Source organism: Cucurbita moschata, unplaced genomic scaffold (genome assembly GCF_002738365.1).
Source record: "Cucurbita moschata cultivar Rifu unplaced genomic scaffold, Cmos_1.0 Cmo_Scf00018, whole genome shotgun sequence".
In the NCBI taxonomy this organism is placed as follows: Eukaryota; Viridiplantae; Streptophyta; class Magnoliopsida; order Cucurbitales; family Cucurbitaceae; genus Cucurbita; species Cucurbita moschata.
Window position 1 is genome coordinate 3,384,158 of NW_019268534.1, and position 24,094 is coordinate 3,408,251.

The 24,094-nt window shown below is 37.2% G+C and overlaps 4 protein-coding genes and 1 pseudogene across 4 annotated transcripts; 2 read left to right on the top strand and 3 right to left on the bottom strand.

The window, feature by feature from the left end:
• Positions 1-673: 673 nt before the first annotated feature.
• Positions 674-2,114, bottom strand: LOC111455890 (GATA transcription factor 12-like). The gene is made up of 2 exons (XM_023097535.1): positions 1,622-2,114; positions 674-1,458 (listed from the first exon to the last, which is right to left on the bottom strand). The coding sequence occupies exons 1-2, from the start codon at positions 1,925-1,927 to the stop codon at positions 778-780; spliced, it is 987 nt and encodes a 328-aa protein (XP_022953303.1). The 5' UTR covers positions 1,928-2,114; the 3' UTR covers positions 674-777.
• A 4,511-nt stretch (positions 2,115-6,625) lies between these two features.
• On the bottom strand, positions 6,626-8,242 carry LOC111455945 (annotated as a pseudogene).
• Positions 8,243-11,512: 3,270 nt separating this feature from the next.
• On the top strand, positions 11,513-17,244 carry LOC111455940 (homeobox-leucine zipper protein ATHB-15). The gene is made up of 18 exons (XM_023097603.1): positions 11,513-12,585; positions 12,734-12,893; positions 13,093-13,193; positions 13,291-13,381; positions 13,604-13,699; positions 13,782-13,895; positions 13,986-14,069; positions 14,161-14,316; positions 14,416-14,490; positions 14,601-14,707; positions 14,791-14,983; positions 15,061-15,246; positions 15,347-15,427; positions 15,614-15,748; positions 15,919-16,241; positions 16,362-16,467; positions 16,712-16,861; positions 16,952-17,244. Exons 1-18 carry the CDS (start codon positions 12,377-12,379, stop codon positions 17,096-17,098), a joined length of 2,514 nt encoding a protein of 837 aa, XP_022953371.1. The 5' UTR covers positions 11,513-12,376; the 3' UTR covers positions 17,099-17,244.
• LOC111455946 lies at positions 17,208-18,422 on the bottom strand. Its single transcript, XM_023097610.1, has one exon. It carries the CDS (start codon positions 18,076-18,078, stop codon positions 17,491-17,493), a length of 588 nt encoding a protein of 195 aa, XP_022953378.1. The 5' UTR covers positions 18,079-18,422; the 3' UTR covers positions 17,208-17,490.
• A 2,474-nt stretch (positions 18,423-20,896) lies between these two features.
• On the top strand, positions 20,897-21,499 carry LOC111456334. The gene has a single exon (XM_023098159.1). The coding sequence runs from the start codon at positions 20,897-20,899 to the stop codon at positions 21,497-21,499; it is 603 nt and encodes a 200-aa protein (XP_022953927.1).
• Positions 21,500-24,094: the final 2,595 nt, after the last annotated feature.

Genomic DNA, 24,094 nt, shown 5'->3' on the forward strand with positions numbered 1-24,094 from the left:
GAATGTGTCTTAAGCCCCCATGTGCATGTTGGAGTAAACTAGGGAAAGGATTTGAAATTCCACCAAATAATAATAATTCCCAATTTCATTAAATAATTCACTTCTTTTTTCAAATAAAAAAAAAATTATGAATTTTAGGGAAATCACTCGTACCACTCGTAGCAATTATTGTTCTATTTAGACTTTTTCCTCAACGTTTTAAAACGCGTCTCACATGCACTATGATAATTTTTTGGAAGTGAGTTAATAAAAATAATTCAAAATTTTAATATTTTAATCGAAAATATATATTTTAATTTGTTTGTATGATTTAAATCTCTAATATTTTTTAGATAGCTTTAGAATTTTTGTTGAAATTTAAAAATTGACCCACTATTTTTTTGTCGTAATTATACGGGTTTCACTACTTTTTTTTCTCTATTTTATCCATAATTAAATATCGTTCAAAATATGTATAATTTTCTAAATTTAAGATAAAATAATTACATATTTAATTTTTTTAAGTTAATTTATTAAAATTTAGCCAAATAAATGAGATTATGTTTTAAGTTAATTTATTTAATTTATTTCATTTACATATTTATTAAAATTTTAAGTTAACTTATTTCATTTATATTTTCCTCATTTTCTGTTTTATATTTAAAAATGAAAATGAAATAAAATAAAAATTGGCAACTCCTCTGTCTTTCATTTATGGACTGAAAAAATGAAGGGGAAAAAACGTGATTGGGAAATGGTGAAGTCCATGGTAAGATTGCTACACTAGCATCCACTAGATTATATGCCTATCACGGGGCCCATGTGATGAGAAATCAAGTACTCATCACAACCGTTCGTTACCCCAAAAATTGAACTCTGATTTATGAACTGTTGCTGTTGCTGTTGCGCCATTTGAAGCTCTTTCTGCCTTCTCAACTCCAGAACTTTCCGGTGAGAATTCGAGTGTTTAGCCGATATGAATGTTGGACTCGCTGCCGGACGATACTCCGGCACTAAACGGCCGGACTTGTACCGGACGCCACAAGCGTTGCAGAGTGTTTTAGGGCCCATAGGTCCGGTCCGCCATTGAGGAGTCTTCTCGGATTGACAATGCAGGCATTTACGGCTGGAGGAATCTCCGTTTGGAGCGTCTTTCTTCTTCGACGACGATGATTTCGGAGGTTTACGATCCGTAGGAGAGAGGAGGTGGAGGAGGCGTGTGGTCCAATCGCAAGGAGCGGTTCGCGATCGCTTGCTTCGAGCTTTGGAAGGGAGCGGCGTTTCGGCGGGGAAACGCGGCGTGTTCTTCGAGGAATCGGAAGGCGGTAATTCCGAGGAAGATGAAGTTTCTGGAGTTTGAGGCTTCGAAATTGAATGGCTATTTGTGAGGTAATTAAGCGCTTGAAGATCTTTCCCTTCCGTCGAGAATGAATCTTCGACGAAGTTCGAGAGCCATTCGAGTTCCGCTAAATCATCGCACTGTAAACATTGAATCGAAAAATTGAATCAGAATCTGACTAATTTAAAATTCTCGCAATGAATTTCAAATGTAGGAGTTCGATCAAATTTGCCGAAACTATTCCAATTCATACAGAGAATTGAAGTTCTGAAGAACAATGGAAATTCAAATGCGAAATATTACCGGAACACAAAGGTCTCCAGAGAATTGAGATTCATCAAAACTCCGAGAGCCGATATTTCCATGGAAATGCTGATGATCACCGCCGGAGACAGATGAATTACAGCTATCGACTGCAGTAACAGTAGAGGATTCCGTCGAAGTTCCCGCCACATTATCGAAGAAACCGTCCATCATTATCGCATCTTCATTAGAAAAGTCAAATAGGTCATCAATGGCGAAATGCTCCGTAGCCTTCGTCTTCTCCGGTGAAAATTGTCCCACTCCGGCATCGAAATATCCACCGATCATAAACTTGTTCACTTCCATATCCAGAGCAAAACTCAACACGAAAACCAAAACACAAACTCAAACAAAAATCTCGCTGTTCGAGATAGAAACAGAGCAAGTGAAATTGCAGAAGAATCAGTAACGAAAGAGAGAGAGAAAAGGAAATGTGTTCGATGAAGAGTGGGGAAGATGGAAGGAGGGGATTTTGAGGACCAAAGGCAAGGGCAAAACGGGAATACTATATTTAAATTTAAAAAAAAAAAGAAAAAAAAAAAAAAAGAATGAGCATCTCTCTGCATGCAGAAGAAGATGAATATAATAATAAGGAAGTGACTTGCAAGTTCTTTAAAGTTATTTCCAATTAAACTCTCTTCTTTATTTTCCCCTTCCAAAATATACCATATTATTTTTCACTCTGACCATAATACCCTCCCTTTTACTTCAAATTTACCTCTCTACCCTAACTCCAATTGTAATACGTAGTCATAGTTGTTAGATGATGAAAGTCTCGGCTAATCATGGATTTACAAGTGAGGAATACTAACTCCACTTGTCACAATCGCACTTTTAATGGCAGCGGACTTGCGATTGTGCAGCACTCACTTTCCAACGACAAGTGAGCTAAGTCAATTCGTTCTTGCGTCGCCTATGGCCAAGTGACGTATGCTCGAGCCTCTGGCCTCGGTTTTAAGAGAAGGTTTTAGAAAACGAGGGCATAGAGAGATTTTTGAAAGAGACAATTATATAAGCAAACAAGAGAGAAATAGTGACTCATGTGTCGAAAAAATAAAGGTTGTAAGTCTATATTGAACTAGCAATGAGCTCCATGGACTGATAGGCATGACTACGAAATAGGTACATGTAATAGTCCAAACCTACTGCTAGCAAGTTATTGTCTGCTTTAGCTCGTTATGTATGATCGACAATCTCACGATTTTAAAACTCGTCTACTAACGATAGGTTTTTCACATCGTTACAAAAAAACGAGAGTCAGGGTTGTCGCTATGAAGAATTGTGACAGACAATACCATATCATTACAAAGAATGTCGTTCTTATCACGTCAATCGCTTGTAGGGGCAATAAAGTAATTTTAAAAATAAAGCTCCAATTAAGAGAAAAACAAAGGGTTAAAATTTCAATCCCTAAAGAATCAACCTTTCAGGGTTTGTCGCTGTGATTCGTCCAATAACGTCAAATTTACAGCCGGATTCTGCCTTAGCTAATAATATTTGTCCATTGGGACGTGTGCTTTTTCAATTTTTTTTAATAAAAGAAATTAATTATTGCATTAAACATAAATTTATTTTTAATATAATTATTTTTTTCAAACCCTTTATTATTATATTCTTCTCCCCACGTTTAAGCACGACGCTTACAGCTCAACTTCATCAAACATTAAAACCTCTATTTTCTTTTAATCTCTTTACTTCAATTCTAATTTCTCTTCTATTTTATATCCAATTTATTTAATAAAATATATCCTAATAATTATAAATATTCGATTACAAAATTATTATCAATTATGTGAATTGGGTTTGTGTAATATTTAAATGTTTTTTTTTTTTCAGTGAAACAAAAAATGGTATTAATGGCTGTGAAAATATTGGGTGAAAATTTAGGATATGGACACCGATCCCAAAAATGGATAAGGTTGTTTATTTATTTCCGCTGGGTTAAAATATATATTAAATTATTTGGATTAATCATTACGCTGTTAAAAAAAATTAAAAAATGGTACTGTACTTACTTTTATTGTGTAAATTATTTAATTTTTTAAATTTATGTTTGTTTTCTTTCAATTTTTGTATTATGATTTTCACCTAAAAATATTTAAATTTCTAGAAAAATTATATATATATATATATATATATATATATATATATATATGTATGTATGTATGTATTGTACACCTATTTAAATATATATATTTAAAATTTTAAAAATTGGTTTTTTTTCCCTAAAAGAAAAAGAAATAAATAAATAAAAATAAAGATAGATATTTGAATATAATCTTTTTTTTTTTTTTTTTAATTTTCTTGTGTGTAAGCTTTATTTATTATTATTTTTTCTTTGGAATTAAATTAAAAGAATAGGTGGGGTCCAGGGAGCACGTGACAAAGGTGGGGGTGGTGTCAGGGAGCATGTGAGAGGGTTCTCGAGGTTTTTGGTTGGTCCCTAACGCTGGTCAATTTCCACGTGGCTGGGATCTGTTGCCCGTAATGACCGTCTTTTCCTTCGTGTTTCCTCGCACGTGCCTTGTCTTAACGTGTGCAAACAGTGACACTCTCGCACGTGTACTCACTCACGTGCATTGCACGGACGTATTCGCCTTAATAATGACTCCTCCTCCTCCTCCTCCGGATGCTTCCTTGTTCTTCACAATTTCATCTTTCTTTTAATTAATTCATTAATTTATATATATACATATTATTATAAGAAATAATGATAATAAAATTATGAAATTTATCGAACGGCTAAGCTGGCTTGAATACTCACAGACGTCTAACTCGGGTTTGAAATACTTAATTTATTTAAAATTGGTACACTTTTGACTTGGACTTTATTTATATTTAAATATTACCTCCCTATTACTATCTAGCACTTCTTTTAACGTTTAATAATTAATTAAATAGGCTAATTTGTATAAAAATTTATATATTCATTGAATTTTTAAAACTGGTTATGTTTTCTGCAACCCACTCCTCAATAACCCTCTGTTCAACAACTTGCCAAAAAAGATGTCATTCATGACCTGTTAATTTAAACCAAGTCAACTCTAGGATTGAGGCTGGCTGTTCTCGAATGAGGTAAAGGGCCGGTGTCTAAGTCAAGAACGTATAACTAGGTGAAGGTGCGTGTAAAACCACCTCCTAGTAAAAATGCCAAACATGGCACAGTGGTTTTGCTCGGTGAAGAGATGAAATATAACCGAAGATCTCAACAAGTGTGTGTGTGTTCTACTTCTACTAAACTTGTTGAAGAGATGAAATATAACCGAGGTATATCTTTTTTATATTAGGATACATTCTGGGAAAATAAAACTGAAGAAAAGCAAATGAAAGGCTTTCATAAAAATTCTCGTAGAATTGAGTGCCAGATCACGAACTAGTAACTACATCCAATCTCCAAAAAAATCACAATTGTTTCGGACTTTCTCTTTTTGGAATGAAATATTTATGGAATCCCCACGAATAGGATCAAACCTTATTCCATGGTATTTACATGAGATTCCTCTTTCTTATTCTTAAGCAAGTACTCGAGAGGGCTTGGCTTAGTTGATCCAACTTTCTCTTTTTGGAATGAAATATTTACAAAATCCCTATGAATAGAATCAAACCTTATTCCATGGTATTTACATGAGATTCCTCTTTCTTATTCTTAAGCAAGTCCCCGAGAGGGCTTGGCTTAGTTGATCTATGATTTATATTTCGTCTTTCGTTTCCTTTTCGTGTGTTCTACTTCTAATAGGGCAAAACTAAATCAGAACAATTCTCAACGAGTCCATAAGTGATCCCCAAATTTTTCATGAGTCCGAATAGAGACCAAAGGTCTCGAACAATCGATCCCGCATACAACTCAAAAGATATAGATCAGATGGAGAGTTTAAAGATTACTTACACATGCAAGGCCCTGGAAGAAGAAGCACTCCTTCCTGTTAAAAGCTCTGATGAGTTATACCGTTCAAGTGGCAGCTACTGACCTGATGGCTCCAAGTTGAATCGATCTATAAGCAAAGAAGGTTGATATAGAACAGGTAGTAAATGTAGAAATGCATAGTTGCTACATTCTATCATTTAATAAGCAATCACCAGCTATCAGAAATTTTATAAGCATAAGCCTAAGATCAACCAGCCGTCGTTAGGCCTAGTTGGTTTTGAAGTTTCGGTTAGTAATCGTGAACCTCTACAATGGTATGATATTGTGCAGTTTGATAAGTTCTCATGAGTTTGTTTTTAGTTTCTCCAAAAGGGCTCATACTATCTCCATAAATCTACAACCCCTTAATTAGTCGATATGGGACTCCTCTCCCAACAATCCCCAATAGTCTCAACTATTCTCATAAAATAACTGCACGGTTAACCCTATTATGCTTGATTGAAAAAAAAAAAACATAAAATATTAATTCTTAGTTAAATGACCACCATGGCTTGAACCCATAGTAGTTGATTCTCCCGAACATCTCTACCACGACACGGCTAACTTGTTAGGAATCATGACTCTCCGAACATCCCTACCACGACACGGCTAACTTGTTAGGAATCATGACTCTCCGAACATCCCTACCACGACACGGCTAACTTGTTAGGAATCATGACTCTCCGAACATCCCTACCACGACACGGCTAACTTGTTAGGAATCATGACTCTCCGAACATCCCTACCACGACACGGCTAACTTGTTAGGAATCATGACTCTCCGAACATCCCTACCACGACACGGCTAACTTGTTAGGAATCATGACTCTCCAAACATCCCTACCACGACACGGCTAACTTGTTAGGAATCATGACTCTCCAAACATCCCTACCACGACACGGCTAACTTGTTAGGAATCATGACTCTCCACAATGGTATGATATTGTCCACTTTGAGCATAAGCTCTCATGGTTTTTATCTGGGCCTCCCCAAAAGGCCTCATACCAATGGAGATAGTATTCCTCACTTATAAACCTATGATCTTCCACATTAACCAACGTGGGACTCACTCCCAATAATCCTCAACTATCATGGACAAAGGAGAGGGAAAGGGGAGGGTACTTACCAGAGTTACTTTCAAGCCAACTAAATGCCAGAGTTAAAATGATCAAAGTGAACTCATATGCACTGCAAAAAATTTAAGAACAGGATCTATGGCTCAACAGTCGTCACCTGTTGCCAGTCCCCATCAACATCCTCCTTCCACAAGGTAACATTGTTGTTCCCATCCGCCACAGCCAAGATGTTCCCAGTCATAGACCATGAGACCCTCCAGACAGGAGTTTTGAAATCATTCAATATCTTCCCTTCCCATTGATCCCCTTCCCAGACTACCGTCCATATGATAACCTGTCCATCCTGAGAAGCACTTGCAATAGTAGATTTCGGTAGCCCGAGGTTTGGTGCCCATGCGACGTCCCTAACCCAATCAGTATGCATCTGAAGTGCAGGGAAACAGTCCATCTTCCAAATTCCATTATACGGTTTCCAAACCTTCAGTGTTATCACAACCACCAGAGCAAAGCTTATGAACAGGATCAACAAAGCCAGAACCTTCAAGAGCACCTGGTGCAGATGAAGGGGCCCATGAGACCGATGTGACACCAAGTGGATGAGCTTGGTCAATACTTGATGTATCCCAACCACCATCCTGCCTTGTAGTGAATACTGAAATATTCCCATCAGAGGAACCACATGCCAAACATAGACCCAATTCATGAGGAGCCCAAGCGATAGAATTAACTGAGGACTTATGATCGTCAAAAACATGGGCTTGACTCCACTCGTTCTGATTGCCCTCCTTCCATATAATCACTCGTCCATCGTAAGAACCACGAAGCTAGCAACGACCCGAATTTCGGGTGCGCCCAAGCAGCCTGCCAAACTGGTCCTTGGTGACCAGTAAGCGTGGCTAGATGTTGAGATGCTGAGTTACTGACTCCAATTATCTTAATGGCCTGGTCAGAAGAAGCTGTAGCAAGGCGCTTGCCATAATAATCCATCGTAACATCATGGACGGTGTCCTGGTGACCACTTTCTATCTTCTGAACAGGCATTTCTCTAATAATGATATGTCTTACTCTTCAGCTAACAAACCAACCAGGATCAATTTGAATATCGAACCTTCCTCTAACTATCCCTCAGCGCAGATACAATTCTTATTACACGGCCTTCAGTCTATCAGATTGCAAAGGGGAACAAATCTAGAAAACAATAACAATAACAAAAACACAACAAAAATTCAAAGCAGATTGAGAAAATTGCTAATCTACCGTCGTCAATGATGAGAACAACACACTCAGTAAGTAAATTGCTGATGATAATCAGGTCTAAACATTTTATAGATCTTGATTCTGAGATTCAGAGTGACACCATTGGAAATAGATCGATCACGTGAATCAAATTCTAAGAAATCAACAACACATCAACAAAAGAAGTCTAAGAACAAATTACTGAAAGAGCGGAGATAAATTTATGGATCAATGACAAAATCCAATACCCTAGAACAAAAATTTTAACCTACCGAGCGCGCAGAAGAGAAAAGGAGCAAACCCTAGATGCGGAGTCGATGCAGCATTCATGGAGAACAGGTCGCTCTCTTCATCTGCGATTAATGAGGAAGAGAGAAATAAAACTAGAACGATTCAAACGTGATTTTTCGCCCGGAACAACGGTAACCAAAATAAAATGAGGACGGGCAGTTATCGTTTGCCCGAAACCCGCCTCAGTCTGTCATTGGGCCTCTTTGGGCCTATGTGGTGGTCTATTGGGCTTGGCCCATGCACTTGGGCTATTTACATCAATACCCATTCAGCCATCAGCCGTGTTCTTCCCAAACAAATAAATAAAAATAATAATAATATTTACTCACTTTCTGACGTGGATTATTTTTGTGGCTCAGAAATATTATTTTTTCTCTTAGTTATAAAAAAAAAATTATTATTATATTTTTAATAATAATAATAATAAAGGTGACGTAGCGCATACGAGATCGCCCGAATAAGCCTTCCCAAATATATCAACATAATTAATTTCGATTCTTAAAAACTAGCTTTAAATATTTCTTTTTTAAATTTAAAAATAATAAAAGAAGCAGGGACTATACTATAATTTAAAGTAGTATTTAAAATATGGCAGTAGGTCAGCGCTCATAATGATAAAATTTTAATTTTATTTTTTATTAAAAGAAAAAAAAAGTAACACATTTATATCACAATTTTGGTCATTTTCATTTAATTTAAACTTTTTATTTTTTGTCAACTTTGACAAAATAATAATAATAATAATAATTTGTGGTAGAATTAAAATTACAATGTAATAAAACAATATTTTATAATTTCGTAACGGCCTCCGTCAAGTTCAACGGAAACAACCACCGCACCACCACCAAGAAAATTGATGCCTCGTCATCAGCCAGGTCAGCAAAGCGAAAAGGGCCCACAAACACATATTCTCAAAGTAATCTCGGCAAACGTGGAGCCCAGGGATATCCTGTCAGGTCATGCCTTGGCTGTCCAGTGTCCACTACCACACCCTGGATGGGTCCCACCTCTCTCACGTGGCTTGTACATGCATCCTCCTCGTGGGCCCACGTGCTTATATTTACATGACCATCCATATCCATGCCCATACCATTCTGGACCCTCATTAAATATGGGCCGTCGAAAACCCCTTCCTATTATTCCTCACCGTACCTGTCACCCTGATCGGACATCTCCAATTATTGCGCCTCCATAGTTCTCCATGCTCTTTCCCCCATCTGATCATTTTTTTATTTTTTTTTATTTTTTTATTTCTCACTCCTGGACCCAACACCCAAAGCCCAAACTCCTCCTCCCTAAATTCTGTACATTAAAAGACGTGTAATTTTTGTAAGGCGTTCCAGTTAAATTAATTATTTCTAAAAAATAAATTAATTAATAGTTTTTTTGGTTGTCCGATTTTATTTAAAATATTAATTATTTGATATACTTCAACTAAAATTTCATAAAATATTAATTAGGAACGATTAAATATTTTAAATATCTTTAAAAGTAGGGTTGGTTAGGAATCACGGATCTACACTGCGAGGCTCACTCCCAATAATCTTCAACAATTCTTCCCCTCAAACAAAGTATACTATAAGCCTTCCCTGAAGCTCTCGAATAGCCTCCACTTAATCGATACTCGACTTCTTTCTCTAGAGCCCTTAAACAAACTGCACCCTTTGTTCGACACTTTAGTTACTTTTGACTACACCTTCGAGGTTCACAATTCTGTTCAATATTTGAGGATTCTCTTGATACGGTTAAGTTTAAGGCATAGCTCTGATACCATGTTGGAAATCACGGATCTCCACAATGGTATGATACTGTCCACTTTGAGCATAAGCTCTCATGGCTTTGCTACTCACTTACAATCCTATAATGTTCCACTAAATTAACTAATGTGGGACTCACTCCCAATAATCCAAACAGAGTTGAGTCGTGGAACTTTATAATTGGGTCGATCAAGTTGATCCAACTTAAACAATGTTTAACTCGTAAAGCAAACCAAATTTTCGATTTCAAAATATTCAACCAAACCCACTTCAACCGTCATGGCGTGGGTTACATAGTTCAAATTAGTCAGATTATCATTACACCACCTCAACAATTGATGTTGGGAACGTCTTTGCATCTAGTCGGTATATCCCAGCCCTCCAAACTGAACGTGAACGTCTCCTTTCGTTTGGCTATGGGAGAATCTTCCCTCTGAAAAAAGCAAAACTACATAATTAAATTAACTTATAAACCTTAATTAAAATTAAGGCGCTAATTAAGTTTGTTTGCTAGGGATAAAAAAAAGGCGCTAATAGTGTGAGCAAGTTGCAAGTGGGAGAAAATTATAATATAAAAAAAATAAAAGAAAGTAAAAGGAGAAAATGAAAAGGAGAAAATTGGAAAAAAGAAAAAAGACAAAGGACAAAAATGGCAATTTTCCATCATCCATTATTATGTCGCATGTCATGTCAAGTCATGTCATGTATGCGGGTTATGTTATGTGGATACGGCATCAGCAATATGATGACCAGCCCATCACATTACATGAAATTCCTCCTTCCAAAAATACCCCCCAAAATTTTAAATTAAAAAAGTTGGAAAATGGAATTTTATAACAATTATCCAAAAATAAAAAATTCATTTTATTTTGAATTTAATAATAATAATAATAATAATAAAAGAATTTAAAAACCGAGACGCATGCAAGAGACCTCATCATGGTGTCCTCTGCGCCCCCCCCTCCCCTCGTTTCGCCTTTTGTATTTTTCAAGCATCCTTCTTCGTGCCTCCCCTTTTTAATACCCCTACTCTTTCCACTAATTACGTCTTTGCCACCCACTTTCAACTCTTTATTTCGTTCTGGTCGTGTTGCTCTTGACCATTGTTCCGGTTCATATTCTTTTATTGACCAAATTACCCCTAATAATTCCACTAATTATTATTTATTTTACATCTAATATTTTGGAAATTTTTATTTTTTTTGGTCAAGGAATATAATTTTAAATTTTCGATTACGGGTCTAATAGATTTATGACTTCTTTTTTTTAGTATAAACGAATCTATTAAATATAAAATATAAATTTAGGGACTGAATAGATCGTAAACTTAAAAATTAAATTTGAAATTTAATTTAAAAATTATATAATATATATGTTTCAGGAAGTGTTAGATATAAAATTTAAAGTATTTTTTTTTATAAGAAAAGAATTTAAAATATATTTTGTTGAGAAAAATTACAAAGATGGAGGGACAATATGGACAATTTAAATAGTAAAAAGAACGAGTTGGAATGGTAGGTTAGAAACAGAAGGGAGGGCATTTTGGTATTTACATAGCATCGAAATATTATTATTTTTTAAATAATAATAATAATAAAAACATGCTCCATTTCCGCCTGCACAGTGGAGGGAAAGACCAAACTGGTTTGGAGCAGAGCCGAAAGTGACGAACCAATGGAAGCTCAGAGGTGAAACAAAATCCGCATGAAAACTAACAAAAAAATATTCACAGTAATCCTCGAAAAACCTCTCTCTCTCTCTCTCTCTCTCTCTCGTTCTTTCATTGAACCATTGAAAGCTGAGCCGTATGCTGTAGAAATCAGGTTCCACTCAGACCTCAAATCGACTTCTGTAGCAATCCGCTTGCCTTTTTCTTTTTCTCTCATCAATACGGCTCTATGGTTGTTCATTTTGGGTTAGTTTGTTGGTTCTGAATCCCCACAAGATGGTTTGGAGATTGGGTGTGGTTTTCGTCAACCAGCACCCCGATGATCGGCGATTCATGGCGATTTCCGAGGGATCGTTTTGAGGATTTCGTGGCTAGATTCTTAGTGACTTTGGTTGATTTTTGAGCGATGATTATGCTGAATCTTCGGTGGGAATTGAAGAATTAGCTAATGGACTGTTTGCGTCTGAATCAGTTTGTATTCCCCTGTTTATTTAGGTTTTTTTTAGTGGTTTCTATGCTCTGGAAATTCAGATCGTTGTTATTTTTCTGAAGCTCAACCTTGGTTTGAAGTTCTGATCTCGAAATTTTAACTTATCCTTGTGTTTGGCGCTTGTCTCACTTTGACTCTACAAGGATTAGTGCCTTCCGGCCCCGGATATCGCTTTCGTTTATTGATCACTGTTACTAGGATTTTGCTGGAGGGTTGTAGATTGATAAATTTGCGTGTGTTTGTTTCTCCTTTTGGGCTGTGCAAGAACTGCTCAAACTTTTGCCCAATTTAGCAAAGTGGGTTCCTGAGAATTTCGAGGTAGAAATTTAAAATGGCTATGTCCTGCAAGGATGGTAACAAACATGGTATCGACAATGGCAAATATGTTCGGTACACACCGGAGCAGGTTGAAGCCCTTGAGCGGCTCTATCATGAATGTCCAAAACCCAGTTCCATTCGTCGTCAGCAGCTTATCAGGGAGTGTCCCATTCTCTCTAATATCGAGCCTAAGCAAATCAAAGTTTGGTTTCAAAATAGAAGGTATTCATTCAACCAATTTTACTTTACTTTAAAGAGTTCATACAATAATAACCCATTTGATAATGGCAGAAGTAGATTTAGAACAAGATTAAAGCCTGTTAGTTAGAGTATTAATTGCCATTCTTACAATAGTACATTTGTTCTTCAGATGTCGTGAAAAACAGAGGAAAGAGGCTTCTCGGCTGCAAGCTGTGAACAGGAAGCTTACGGCCATGAATAAGCTTTTAATGGAGGAGAATGATAGGCTGCAGAAGCAGGTTTCGCAGCTGGTGTATGAAAATGGCTATTTCCGCCAGCATACTCAAAATGTAAGTTTGAACAGCACACTTTTTTCTCTATTTTCAATTCATGGGGTTCCCTGAAAATTGTTAATTTTTCAAGAATAAAACACCATTTTCGATCGAATGGAAGAAACTAAACGATTCTTTATACTATTGTTCTTGAATTTCTCTGTGTCTGTTTATCTATTGTTGAGTCACAATTTGATTTGTGATGGAATTTCTGCAGACGACGCTTGGAGCTAAAGATACAAGTTGTGAACCGGTGGTAACAAGCGGTCAACACAATTTGGCATCTCAGCATCCGCCAAGGGATGCTAGCCCTGCAGGGTTAGTGGGCATTTGGTTGTTGGGTCCTTTTCTAATCTGTGACCACATTGCTGTCCGCGTTTGCAGATGAGTAATTTTGTTTCTGTATTTTTTTCAGACTTTTGTCCATTGCAGAAGAGACTTTAACAGAGTTTCTTTCAAAGGCCACTGGAACTGCCGTGGAGTGGGTCCAAATGCCTGGAATGAAGGTGCTCCTTTGCCCCTTCTTTCCATTAAACGTTAAATTATGCTTGTCTGACATTGATTTCATTATGCTAATATATAATCAGTAAATATTATTGTATTTAATTCTTTGACTTTCGATTTTCTTTTACGTGTTCAAGGTATAGCTTGGCTTTCTTTTACTTTCTACATTAGAATGGGATAAAGATCATCTTTGTAATCTGTTTTCTTGCTTCTTCCTTGTATAGCCTGGTCCGGATTCCATTGGAATCGTTGCTATTTCTCATGGTTGCCCTGGTGTAGCTGCACGTGCCTGCGGCCTGGTGGGTCTAGAACCTACTAGAGTAAGTGCCATGACTATTAAATTTGAGTCCACATTCAAGTTTAGGCTTGTGAGACTGCAAAAATAACTAATATAACTTTCAGGTTGCTGAAATCCTCAAGGATCAGCCATCGTGGTTTCGCGATTGCCGAGCTGTGGATGTCCTAAATGTGCTGCCAACAGCCAATGGTGGAACCATTGAGTTGCTTTATATGCAGGTTACTACTTCTTTCTAAATGACTTTCATGCCTGTTCTTGGCTCTCATGCATCTAAGTCACTTTGACATCTCGTCTCCCTGGTTTTGTAGCTCTATGCGCCTACAACATTGGCGCCTGCTCGGGACTTCTGGTTGTTGCGCTACACTTCTGTTTTGGAAGATGGTAGCCTTGTGGTATGTTATATTACACCTTGCTTTGAAGTTTCAACTACATTTATTCATGTGGGCTGGTTGTCTGTAATCGCTGGTGGTTTGATGTATATAGATCTGTGAGAGATCACTCAAGAACACTCAGAATGGTCCAACCATGCCTCCAGTGCAGCATTTTGTCAGAGCCGAGATGTTGCCGAGTGGATATCTGATAAGACCATGTGAAGGAGGTGGTTCGATCATTCATATCGTTGATCATATGGATCTGGAGGTAGTATATTCAATTATACTTTCCTTATCTTCTCAGTCAGCTCATCTCTTTAAATCTACATGGCCAATACTAATTTGAGATACTTGATTCATTAATTAGCCATGGAGTGTTCCAGAAGTATTGCGTCCATTGTATGAATCAAGCACTGTTCTTGCTCAAAAGATGACAATGGCGGTAAGATAAATTATGGACGTTTCTGTAGGATTGGGTGACGAGTTGTTTAGTTGTAAGATTATTGTAATTGCAAAATATATTCATACATTGTTTTTCTCATTTTTATTTAGGCTCTACGCCAGTTGAGGCAGATAGCTCATGAAGTTTCACAGTCAAATGGAACTGGCTGGAGTAGACGCCCTGCAGCCCTACGTTCACTTGGTCAAAGGCTCACCCGGTTAGCATACAACGATCGATTCTCAATATCTGCTTTAATTATGTAGCTTGGTTGATTGTTTTAATGCTGGGAATATCCTATAGGGGGTTTAACGAAGCACTTAACGGGTTCAACGATGAAGGATGGTCCGTGATGGGAAATGATGGCATGGATGATGTAACTATTCTCGTAAACTCATCTCCTGACAAGCTAATGGGATTGAACATTTCATTCGCAAACGGATTTTCTGCCATCAGTAATGCAGTTTTATGTGCTAGAGCGTCGATGCTATTGCAGGTAAAATCGTTTTCTTTATTTCTTTGCTGATAAAATGATTGGAATTTTTTGTTTCACCTTCAATTTGATCACTGCAGAATGTGCCTCCTGCAATTCTACTGAGGTTTCTGCGGGAGCACCGGTCCGAATGGGCAGACAACAATATCGATGCTTATTCAGCTGCTGCTGTTAAGGTTGGTCCATGGAGCTTACCAGGGTCCAGAGTTGGAAGTTTTGGGAATCAAGTAATACTTCCTCTGGCTCATACCATCGAGCACGAAGAGGTGAGTTGCATCACGGACGTATTGCAATGAATTATTACTCTTACGGCCATTGGCCAATTTCTTGCAGTTCATAAGACCAAATTTGTTTTGTTGACCTCAGTTTCTCGAAGTGATTAAACTGGAAGGCATTGGCCATACTCCTGAAGAGGCAATGATGCCTAGAGAAATGTTTCTTCTGCAAGTAAGTAATACTTAAGCAGGCGACTAGTCTCATTTACTAGCTAAGAAGCTCTGGTTAGGTCCATTGTTCTACAAGAATGAGTTTTGATCTAACATCTTTATATCCTACTCGTACTTTCATTTCAAGTTCATGGCGACTATCGAAAAACTAGTTCTCGATCCTTATGGTTGTTTTCTGTTCTGATAGCTCTGCAGTGGAATGGATGAAAACGCTATAGGAACTTGTGCTGAGTTAATCTTCGCTCCAATTGATGCCTCGTTTGCCGACGATGCGCCTCTTTTACCCTCAGGGTTTCGGATCATACCACTTGATTCTGGAAAGGTGGGTGTAATTAAATCATGGTTTTGGATTATTCCTTCTCTTGGATGGGTTCTTTGGGGCTAGTGAAGTGTAATTCATTAGTGAATCTCAAAGGAAGGGTGGGGCATTGTGCAATGTAGAATTTGAGCTCTCTCTCCTATTATTTTGATATTGTTGAGCAAATGTTTCAGGAAGCATCCAGCCCGAATCGCACACTCGATCTTGCTTCTGCTCTTGAAATTGGTCCTGCTGGAAATAGAGCACCAAATGACTCTGTAAATTCTGGGTGTTCAAGGTCTGTAATGACGATTGCGTTTGAATTTGCATTTGAGAGCCATATGCAAGAACATGTGGCATCGATGGCTCGACAATATGTTCGTAGTATTATATCATCGGTCCAGAGGGTTGCATTAGCTCTCTCACCTTCTCATTTAAGTTCACACGGCGGACTACGATCTCCACTTGGCACTCCTGAAGCACAGACGCTCGCTCGTTGGATCTGCAACAGTTATAGGTATAGTTTATCTTCTTACATGTTTCTCCAATTCCACTGGTTAAAGAGATCCTCATCTTCATGACTCTTATTCAACCTGTGAATTACGAAGTTTGGGTGCTTAAATCTTGCTTATTACAGGTGCTACTTGGGGGTGGAGATATTAAAATCTGGAATAGAAGGAGGGGAGCTTGTCCTAAAAACATTGTGGCATCATTCAGATGCAATCATGTGCTGCTCTCTAAAGGTGTGTTCCTTGTAACAAAGCGTCTTGCGAAAATAAATTTTACATCGAGCAAATGGCATTATATTCGATAAGAACGCGTTAAAATCTTGAGAAATGGTGAACTGTTAGTTTTCAACTAGGACGACTTTAGAGTTCCGTTGATCTTAAAGACATTATCAAACTTCGAACAGCTTGTTATAGTAATCCACTTCAGTTCTCATATTTATGTGCATTGCTTCATTTATAACTTTTGTAGTCTATGCAGGCATTGCCAGTGTTCACTTTCGCCAATCAGGCAGGCCTCGACATGCTTGAGACAACCTTAGTCGCACTTCAAGACATAACTTTAGAAAAGATATTCGACGACCATGGAAAAAAGACTCTCTGCTCAGAATTTCCACAGATAATGCAACAGGTCCACCCGATTTACCAATCTTTTTACAATAGCAAATTGTCGCATATCATTCTCGAAGTCGTTAATAATACCTTGCTCTTGTTTTCTTAGGGATTTGCTTGCCTTCAAGGAGGCATATGCCTATCAAGCATGGGCCGACCTGTTTCGTATGAACGAGCCGTAGCTTGGAAGGTGCTAAACGAAGAGGAAAATGCACACTGCATCTGCTTTATGTTTGTGAACTGGTCCTTTGTCTGATGCTAAGATTCCCCAAATGAAGTTGAAGACTTATTTAATGTAAGATCTCTTTTATTAGCTATTTTGTTTATGTAAACTTTGGATCTCTGTAAGAGGGAAATACAATGAATTGGGCTGCCCCTTCAGTAAAAGACCATATTTTATTAGAACAAGCTTCATATAGATACATGCTGTTAATAGGTTAGAAATGAAGATGGCCTAGAACTTAATATCAATAGTTTCCCAGAATAGATACCCTTCATCATTGACACTCAACTAGAAGTTTACTGACTTGTTTAAGAAGCCCACCTAGAAAAAATGACCTTTCAAACCAGGCTATGAAACTAGGTGTTGAAGAACACTGAAAAGAGCAGTCAAAGTGGCTAAAATTAGGAGATATCAAGCAAATTGACTTAGTTTTGTAGCTTGAGGTTGTTAAGATCCTCTGTTCTTATGATGGCTGGAATGCAACTTGAACTCCTTGCAATCCCACCTTTCTTTTGGGCTGCTGCAGCTTTGTCTCTAGGACTCAAAGACTTAGCTCTAAGACCACCTCTCCCATCCATCCTACTCTTCTTCAACATCTCTCTCATTGCCTCAGCCTGAAACAACACCGGATAAGCCCTCCCCAATTTGTTGAACCTTGCGCAGGCGCTCATATGAGCGTTCAACGCCGCCTCTTTGCTCCCTCCATGCTTCTCCACCTCTCCTTCCACGGCCTCAGAGCATAGCCCGCATATCAACTTCCCAAGGAACTTGTCTCGCATCCGATCGATGTACTCTTGAGTGTACTCCTCACTCATCCCACAACACTCACACCGCGCATCCTCGATCTCAGATATCGGTGGAAGCGCGTCTTGTTTGGTATCCGATGTTATAGCCAACTCCTTCCCCAACTCCATGGATATGTCTGAGATTGTTCTTTGGAGGGCATTGGATGAAAGCCTTGGTGCCTTGGAGAAGTTGTTGCTCCTTGGAATAGCTTCTCCATGAGGTGCCATTTTGACAAAAGTCTTGAAGAACTTGAAGAACTTAAAGAACTTAAAGAACTTGAATGGGTTCAAGGGTTTTGATTGAAATGAATGAGTACTCTAATGGTTGTAGAAGTTATTTATAATAGATATTGGTGATGTGTATGAAGCAAGGAGTTTCTGTGGATGGAAGCAGACTCACTTGTCAATTACTCAAGTTAACGTGAAGAATCATGAACATGCACAAATCTTCCAGAGATTTATGCCTACTTGTGCTTCCCTTTTTGTTCCCTCCAAATAAGTTTGAACGGATGCAATTTTCACACGCCGAAAGCTCTCGAGTTTTCGATTTATTATAATAATCTCTGTTTTTGAGTTTCAGTTAATAAACTCACATCTTCACCGTTCTCGTTGTTTCGTTGAGTAATAAAGTAAATGATTTCAAATAATCTTTTAATACAATTATGTTATTCCTCAATATTTTTACGATCAATTTGAGCATAACTTAGCTGTTTAAGACACTGTACAAAAAAAAAAAAAAGTATATATATATATTTATTGATGGTTAACATTCATTTGAACTTGGTTATCAGCAAAAATTTCACTTTTCTTTCAGTTGAAGTATCACAAGGGGTCTCCTTTAAGTCATGTTTTCTCATTGAAGTTTGCTTTTTGGAGTTGGGTGATCAATTAATGCAATATATATTAATTAGATATTCTCCGTGAAATGTTTTCTTAGTTCAATAAATTTATAGTAATTACGTTTGACGATGTATAACATCGATAAATAGATGTAACTGCCTGTACTATGACTCATCTGCTATAGTACGATGTAGGTTTTATGATGATCGTTTAATGGTCAAGGTGTTTCTGAAAATTCTTAGTGAGGTCATAACCTATGTTGGTTATGAATATAGCGGGATGATTTATAAATAAAATAAATAGAGAAATTAACGTTATAATTTAACTGTATATATTTACAAAATCCGTGGTTAAAATACTATTTTAAATAATGTATTTTAGAATAATTTCTAGTTAATTCATGTTTGATATGCTTCCACTTTATAGTTATTTAGTAAATTTAAAAATTAAAAGAAGAAAAGGTAAATAAAAAATGTTGGTTTAGGGTTCACGAGTTTGCAGTGTTGAGCCACACTCAGACTCCACATCCCATTTTCCAAGACAATTATTAACAACCATTAAAAAATAATTAATTAAATAAACAAAAAGAAAACACTTTTTTATATATTTAAATTGTATACATATATATAATTTTAGAAAAACAAAATTAAATGTGGTGTTATTTGAAGGCCCATTTTGAAAGCCCATTAACATTATTTTATGGGCTCGATTGTGGACCATCTGGACATTGTAGAGTAATTCTTATTGGGCCTTTTACTTTCCATTGCGGCCCATAACTTTTCTAAAAGCTGAACCAGCTCTTTTTTCCCCAGATATTGTTAAAAGTAGCGGCGGTATCAACATTTTGATCACGTGCTCTATATATTTTTTAATCACATCCTCCAGCCAGGCTTAAATAGCACGTGTTGTTTGAAACTGTAATACGTGTCAAATTACTCACAAATTTCACTAATTTAATCCGTTATGCAAATCTCAAAAGTAAATATCCTATTATTCTCTGAGCTATCAGAGATAAATCTCTATCTAATTTCTCTTATTTCATGTTTAAATGGAGATTCTCTTAGTTCAGTGCAGTCATCGCTGCCGAGATTCACATAGAGACTCAAATGTTACAAAACTCTCTTTCTATATTAGTCGGAGTGAGCCGGCTTTTCCTATGGTAGTCACCGTGTGACCTCAGATCATCCTTCTCATCTCATCTTACTTTGGCTATACTTGTATGTGTTAGGTTGAATGGCACTGTAACCTATATATGTGTATAATTCGGATTACACTAACAAACCATGAAATCATAGATTTGGTAACAAACAAGTAAATCAGTAGATTACGTACAGATATAATCTATTCTACATTTAACGGTATGTAGCCAACCATGTGTAGCTTCACACGAGAGTCTTTAGATAAAAGGCTAAAAATGCACTCATCATTCAGCTCAACCCCATTTTCTATTTCGCTTTGTCACTGTGAAATCTCACGTCTGTTGAAAAGTGGAACAAAATATTATTTATAAGAGTGTGGAAACCTCTTCCTAGCAGATACGTTATAAAAGCCTCGAATGGAAGCCTTAAAGGGACAAAGAGGAAAATATCTACTGGTATTAAGCTTGTGTCGTTACACGTATTATCTAAATTATGTACACACACGATCTATTCTACGTTTAACAGTATGTAGCCAACCACGTGTAGTTTCACACGAGAGTCTTTAGATAAAAGGCTAAACATGCACTCATGAGTCAGCTCAACCCCATTTTCTATTTCGCTTTGTCACTGTGAGATCTCACATCGATTGGAAAAGGAAACAAAATATTTTTTATAAGAGTGTGGAAACCTCTTTCTAACAGACACGTTATAAAATCCTAGAATAGAAGCCGTGAAGGGACAAAGAGGACAATATCTACTAGCATTGAACTTGTGTCGTTACACGTTAATATGTCACGTCGAAGCGGCGTGAAAATTAAGTGAATAAATTATTATTATATTTAATAAGAGAGAATGATTGGCTGAAATTGCAATAATTAAATAAATAATAGAATTTGATTAGTACACCGTACACTCATCGCCGAGTTTCCTTAACCCATACGCCCTCCGCGCCTCCCAAATTTCCCCTATAAATACCCGCCTCACCCTTCCCATCTCCGTGCGTTGAAAAAACACCTCATTTTCAATCTCTCCTTCTCTCTCTTCTTCGCTCTCTCTCTCTCTAGAAAATGGAAAACAATCTTCCGGTGATATCCAAAAGGCTCTGGAAATTGGTACGCGTCGCTTATTTCCTCCTCCGTAAAGGCATCTCCAAGAGCAAGCTCATTCTCGACCTCAATCTCATGATGAAGCGCGGCAAAATCGCCGGAAAAGCCATTACAAATCTCATGTTCCACCACCACTATCACGGCGGCGCCACTCCTTCCTCCTCCGCTGATCAACTCCCTATCGCCGTTGGTCCCGACGATTACGAATTCAACTGCAGCGATAGCCCCGCTTTCCCTTCTCTCCACTTCCCTGCCTTCCACAAACGCCGTCGTAACCAAAACCACACCTCCTCCTTCTTCGCGTGTGCTCACGCTCCTCCAACACTTGACGATGACGCTGCTGCCGTTAATGCCGTTAAGGCTGCCGTCGAGATTTTTAACTACCATAGCGGCGCGTCGTCTCCCTCCCTTGTCTCAGGGAGCGTCCGCCAGCTAAGGATAACGGACTCTCCGTTTCCTCTACATGACGCCAACGCTGATTCATCGGTCGATAAAGCCGCCGATGAATACATCAGCAGGTTTTACAAGGAGCTCAGGCTTCAACCCACGGCCGACGAGAACTGAATTCCGACGCCGGTGACCGGTCACCGGCCGCTCCAAGCTAATAATTATATATAATCTTTTAGTCAGGTGGCATTGTTGTTGTGCTAATTACAACACATGTAATAGTTTTGCAAAGAAAATGGAAATAAAGGGAGTTGTTTGTTTTGTCTAATTTATTTTAATTTTTATTTTTAGTTCTTAAATTTCTATTTCTATTTAATAAGTTTATTAATTTTAATTTAGTTCAACATCTACCTAGCTTATATTAATTTAAAATATGCCCAATAAAAGGAGAAATTATTTGAAAAAGACGGGTTAAAAATTATTGAGAGGGTTCCCACATTGACTAATTTAGAGAATGGTCACGTGTTTATAAATGAGCAATATTATATCATTGTATATAGATTCGAAATACGAAAAAATAAAAAAAATATTTTAAATTTTAGAAAATCTATATCAAAATACTAGCGAAAATTCAGGTTGCTATTTTGACCCATTTCGTTCCTATAATTAGCATCTCAATTTTCAGGTCATGTCGTATAATTATACTCGAATTATTGGAAATAAGTCCCACATTGGTTAATTTAGTGGAAGATCGTGGATTTATAAGTGAAAAATACTATCTCTATTGGTATGAGATATTTTGGGGAAGTCCAAAGCAAAGCCACGAGAGTTTATGTTCAAAATGGACAATATCGTACCATTGAAGAGTCGTAATTTCTAACAAATTAATGATTTATTTAATATTTTTTACAAAATTATAAAGAAGTTATAATTCATGAAATGATATATAATGTATGTATGACATGGAAAATGTTGAAAATAAAAGCCGTTTTGAACATAGAAAAGCTGAGCTTTTACAGCCTTAACACCACACCTCCCACTAACCAAACAGTGAAGGATTCCACCATCTTAAAGCTTTTCATCAGCTGGCCCCCTCTATATATATAATATCCCTTTGTTTATGCAAAGCATGGCATGCGAGAGATTTGGTTTGTATTCTAATGGGATCTGTATATGCTTCCCTTTAGCTCGAGGTTTTCAACACGTGCAAGTTCTACATCGGTTTCGTTAGAGTCTAAGATGATGAATAGGACAGTTGATGCGACACCCGTGTAAGAGAGAGCTAAATCAATGAATCGAGACCACGTTCGAATAAATTTGATCTTGAGAATATTAAATTATAGCTAAGAAAGACATAAAAGAATTGACGATGTTCGAAATTATAAGAACCGCAAACTTCAATATGTTTGTCTTGAAAGAATCTTAGTTGGGTGACCTCCTAAATTTTTTTTTCTCGAAGGGAAGAGATTGAAAACAAAATAGTTCAAATCAAGTAGGTATCATAGCGATGTGACGTGATGTAATAGCTCAAGCCCACCATTAATAGATATTGTCCGCTTCAGCCTGTTACGCTGTTAGTTTCACCACTTTAAAACACATCTACTAAGGAGAAGTTTCTACACTCTTGTAAGGAACGTTTTGTTCCTCTTTCCAACCAACGTGTGATCTCACAATCCACCCACCTTGCGGGCTCAGTGTTCTCACTGGCCCACCATCCTATGTCAGGCATTGATACCATTTGTAATAGTCAAAACCCACCGTTAGCAAATGTTGTCTACTTCAACCCGTTACTTATTATCGTTAGTCTCATGGTTATAAAACACGTTTACTAGAATATTCTGTTCTCCTCTCCAACCGATGTGGGATCTCACACATGAGATAGCTTGAAAACGGTACCATTATTGTGTACGGTACAACGTTGGAGAATGCTAAAGAAATCGTCCAGCCTTCTCATTTCTCTGATCCGATACATCCTCTCTCTTTAAAAATATCTTCCATTAAATTTTCTTCCCGCTTTATTTATTATTTATTTTATTTTTATTTTTATTCAACAAAAATTCATCAAATTATTGCAAGATTTTCAATCATATATTATTTTAAAGTGTAAAATTAAATGGATAATTTAAACATAATAAATATTAAAAATGAGAAAAGCATTTCGTTGGAAGGTTCCTTGAAATTCCAAAGAGAGGAGGATATTATATTTTATTAATAATTATTTAAAAGAAAATAGAAACAATAAATAAATATATATAGAGAGGTAGAGACTTACCACTTAAGGCATTCCAAAAGCGGCCGTTTGATTAAAATCCAACCGTCCATTTGATTTTCAATATTTTCAACTTTTAATATTCAAAACCCTAAACGTTAAACCCTAAACCCTATATTATATAAATATTTTATTCGTTTTTTTTAAAGCTACTTGATCTCTATATATCGTGTTGTCAAACATATGTCTCGAGCTCGACAGACCAACAAAAGTTACTTTTGAGATTCAAATACAAAACAAAATAATTAAAAACGTGATTAATAATTTCACTCATTCAAATTAGCCCGATCGTACTTTATAGGCCTCCAAGGTGAACAACCCCTGGTCGATGGAACAATGTAGGCAATGAAAGTCGGCAAATTAGATCCTTAATCTTGAAAAAATGATTGGCTTTGAGGGCTGGACACGAGGGTCTCGGTCCCGAGCCCGTTGGCTGTTGGTGGACTGCTCGAGCTGCTCTCGTGGCGAGAGCGGATTGCTGCATGCCGAATGATTTCACTCTT

Coding starts and splice junctions, on each gene's coding strand:
- LOC111455890 (XM_023097535.1), bottom strand. CDS start 1,927: ATGGAAGTGAACAAGTTTATGATCGGTGGATATTTCGATGCCGGAGTG. Junction 1,459..1,621: donor CTGGAGACCTTTGTGTTCCG/GTAATATTTCGC, acceptor CAATGTTTACAG/TGCGATGATTTAGCGGAACT.
- LOC111455946 (XM_023097610.1), bottom strand. CDS start 18,078: ATGGCACCTCATGGAGAAGCTATTCCAAGGAGCAACAACTTCTCCAAG.
- LOC111455940 (XM_023097603.1), top strand. CDS start 12,377: ATGGCTATGTCCTGCAAGGATGGTAACAAACATGGTATCGACAATGGC. Junction 12,586..12,733: donor GTTTGGTTTCAAAATAGAAG/GTATTCATTCAA, acceptor TTTGTTCTTCAG/ATGTCGTGAAAAACAGAGGA. Junction 14,708..14,790: donor CTTGGTCAAAGGCTCACCCG/GTTAGCATACAA, acceptor AATATCCTATAG/GGGGTTTAACGAAGCACTTA.
- LOC111456334 (XM_023098159.1), top strand. CDS start 20,897: ATGGAAAACAATCTTCCGGTGATATCCAAAAGGCTCTGGAAATTGGTA.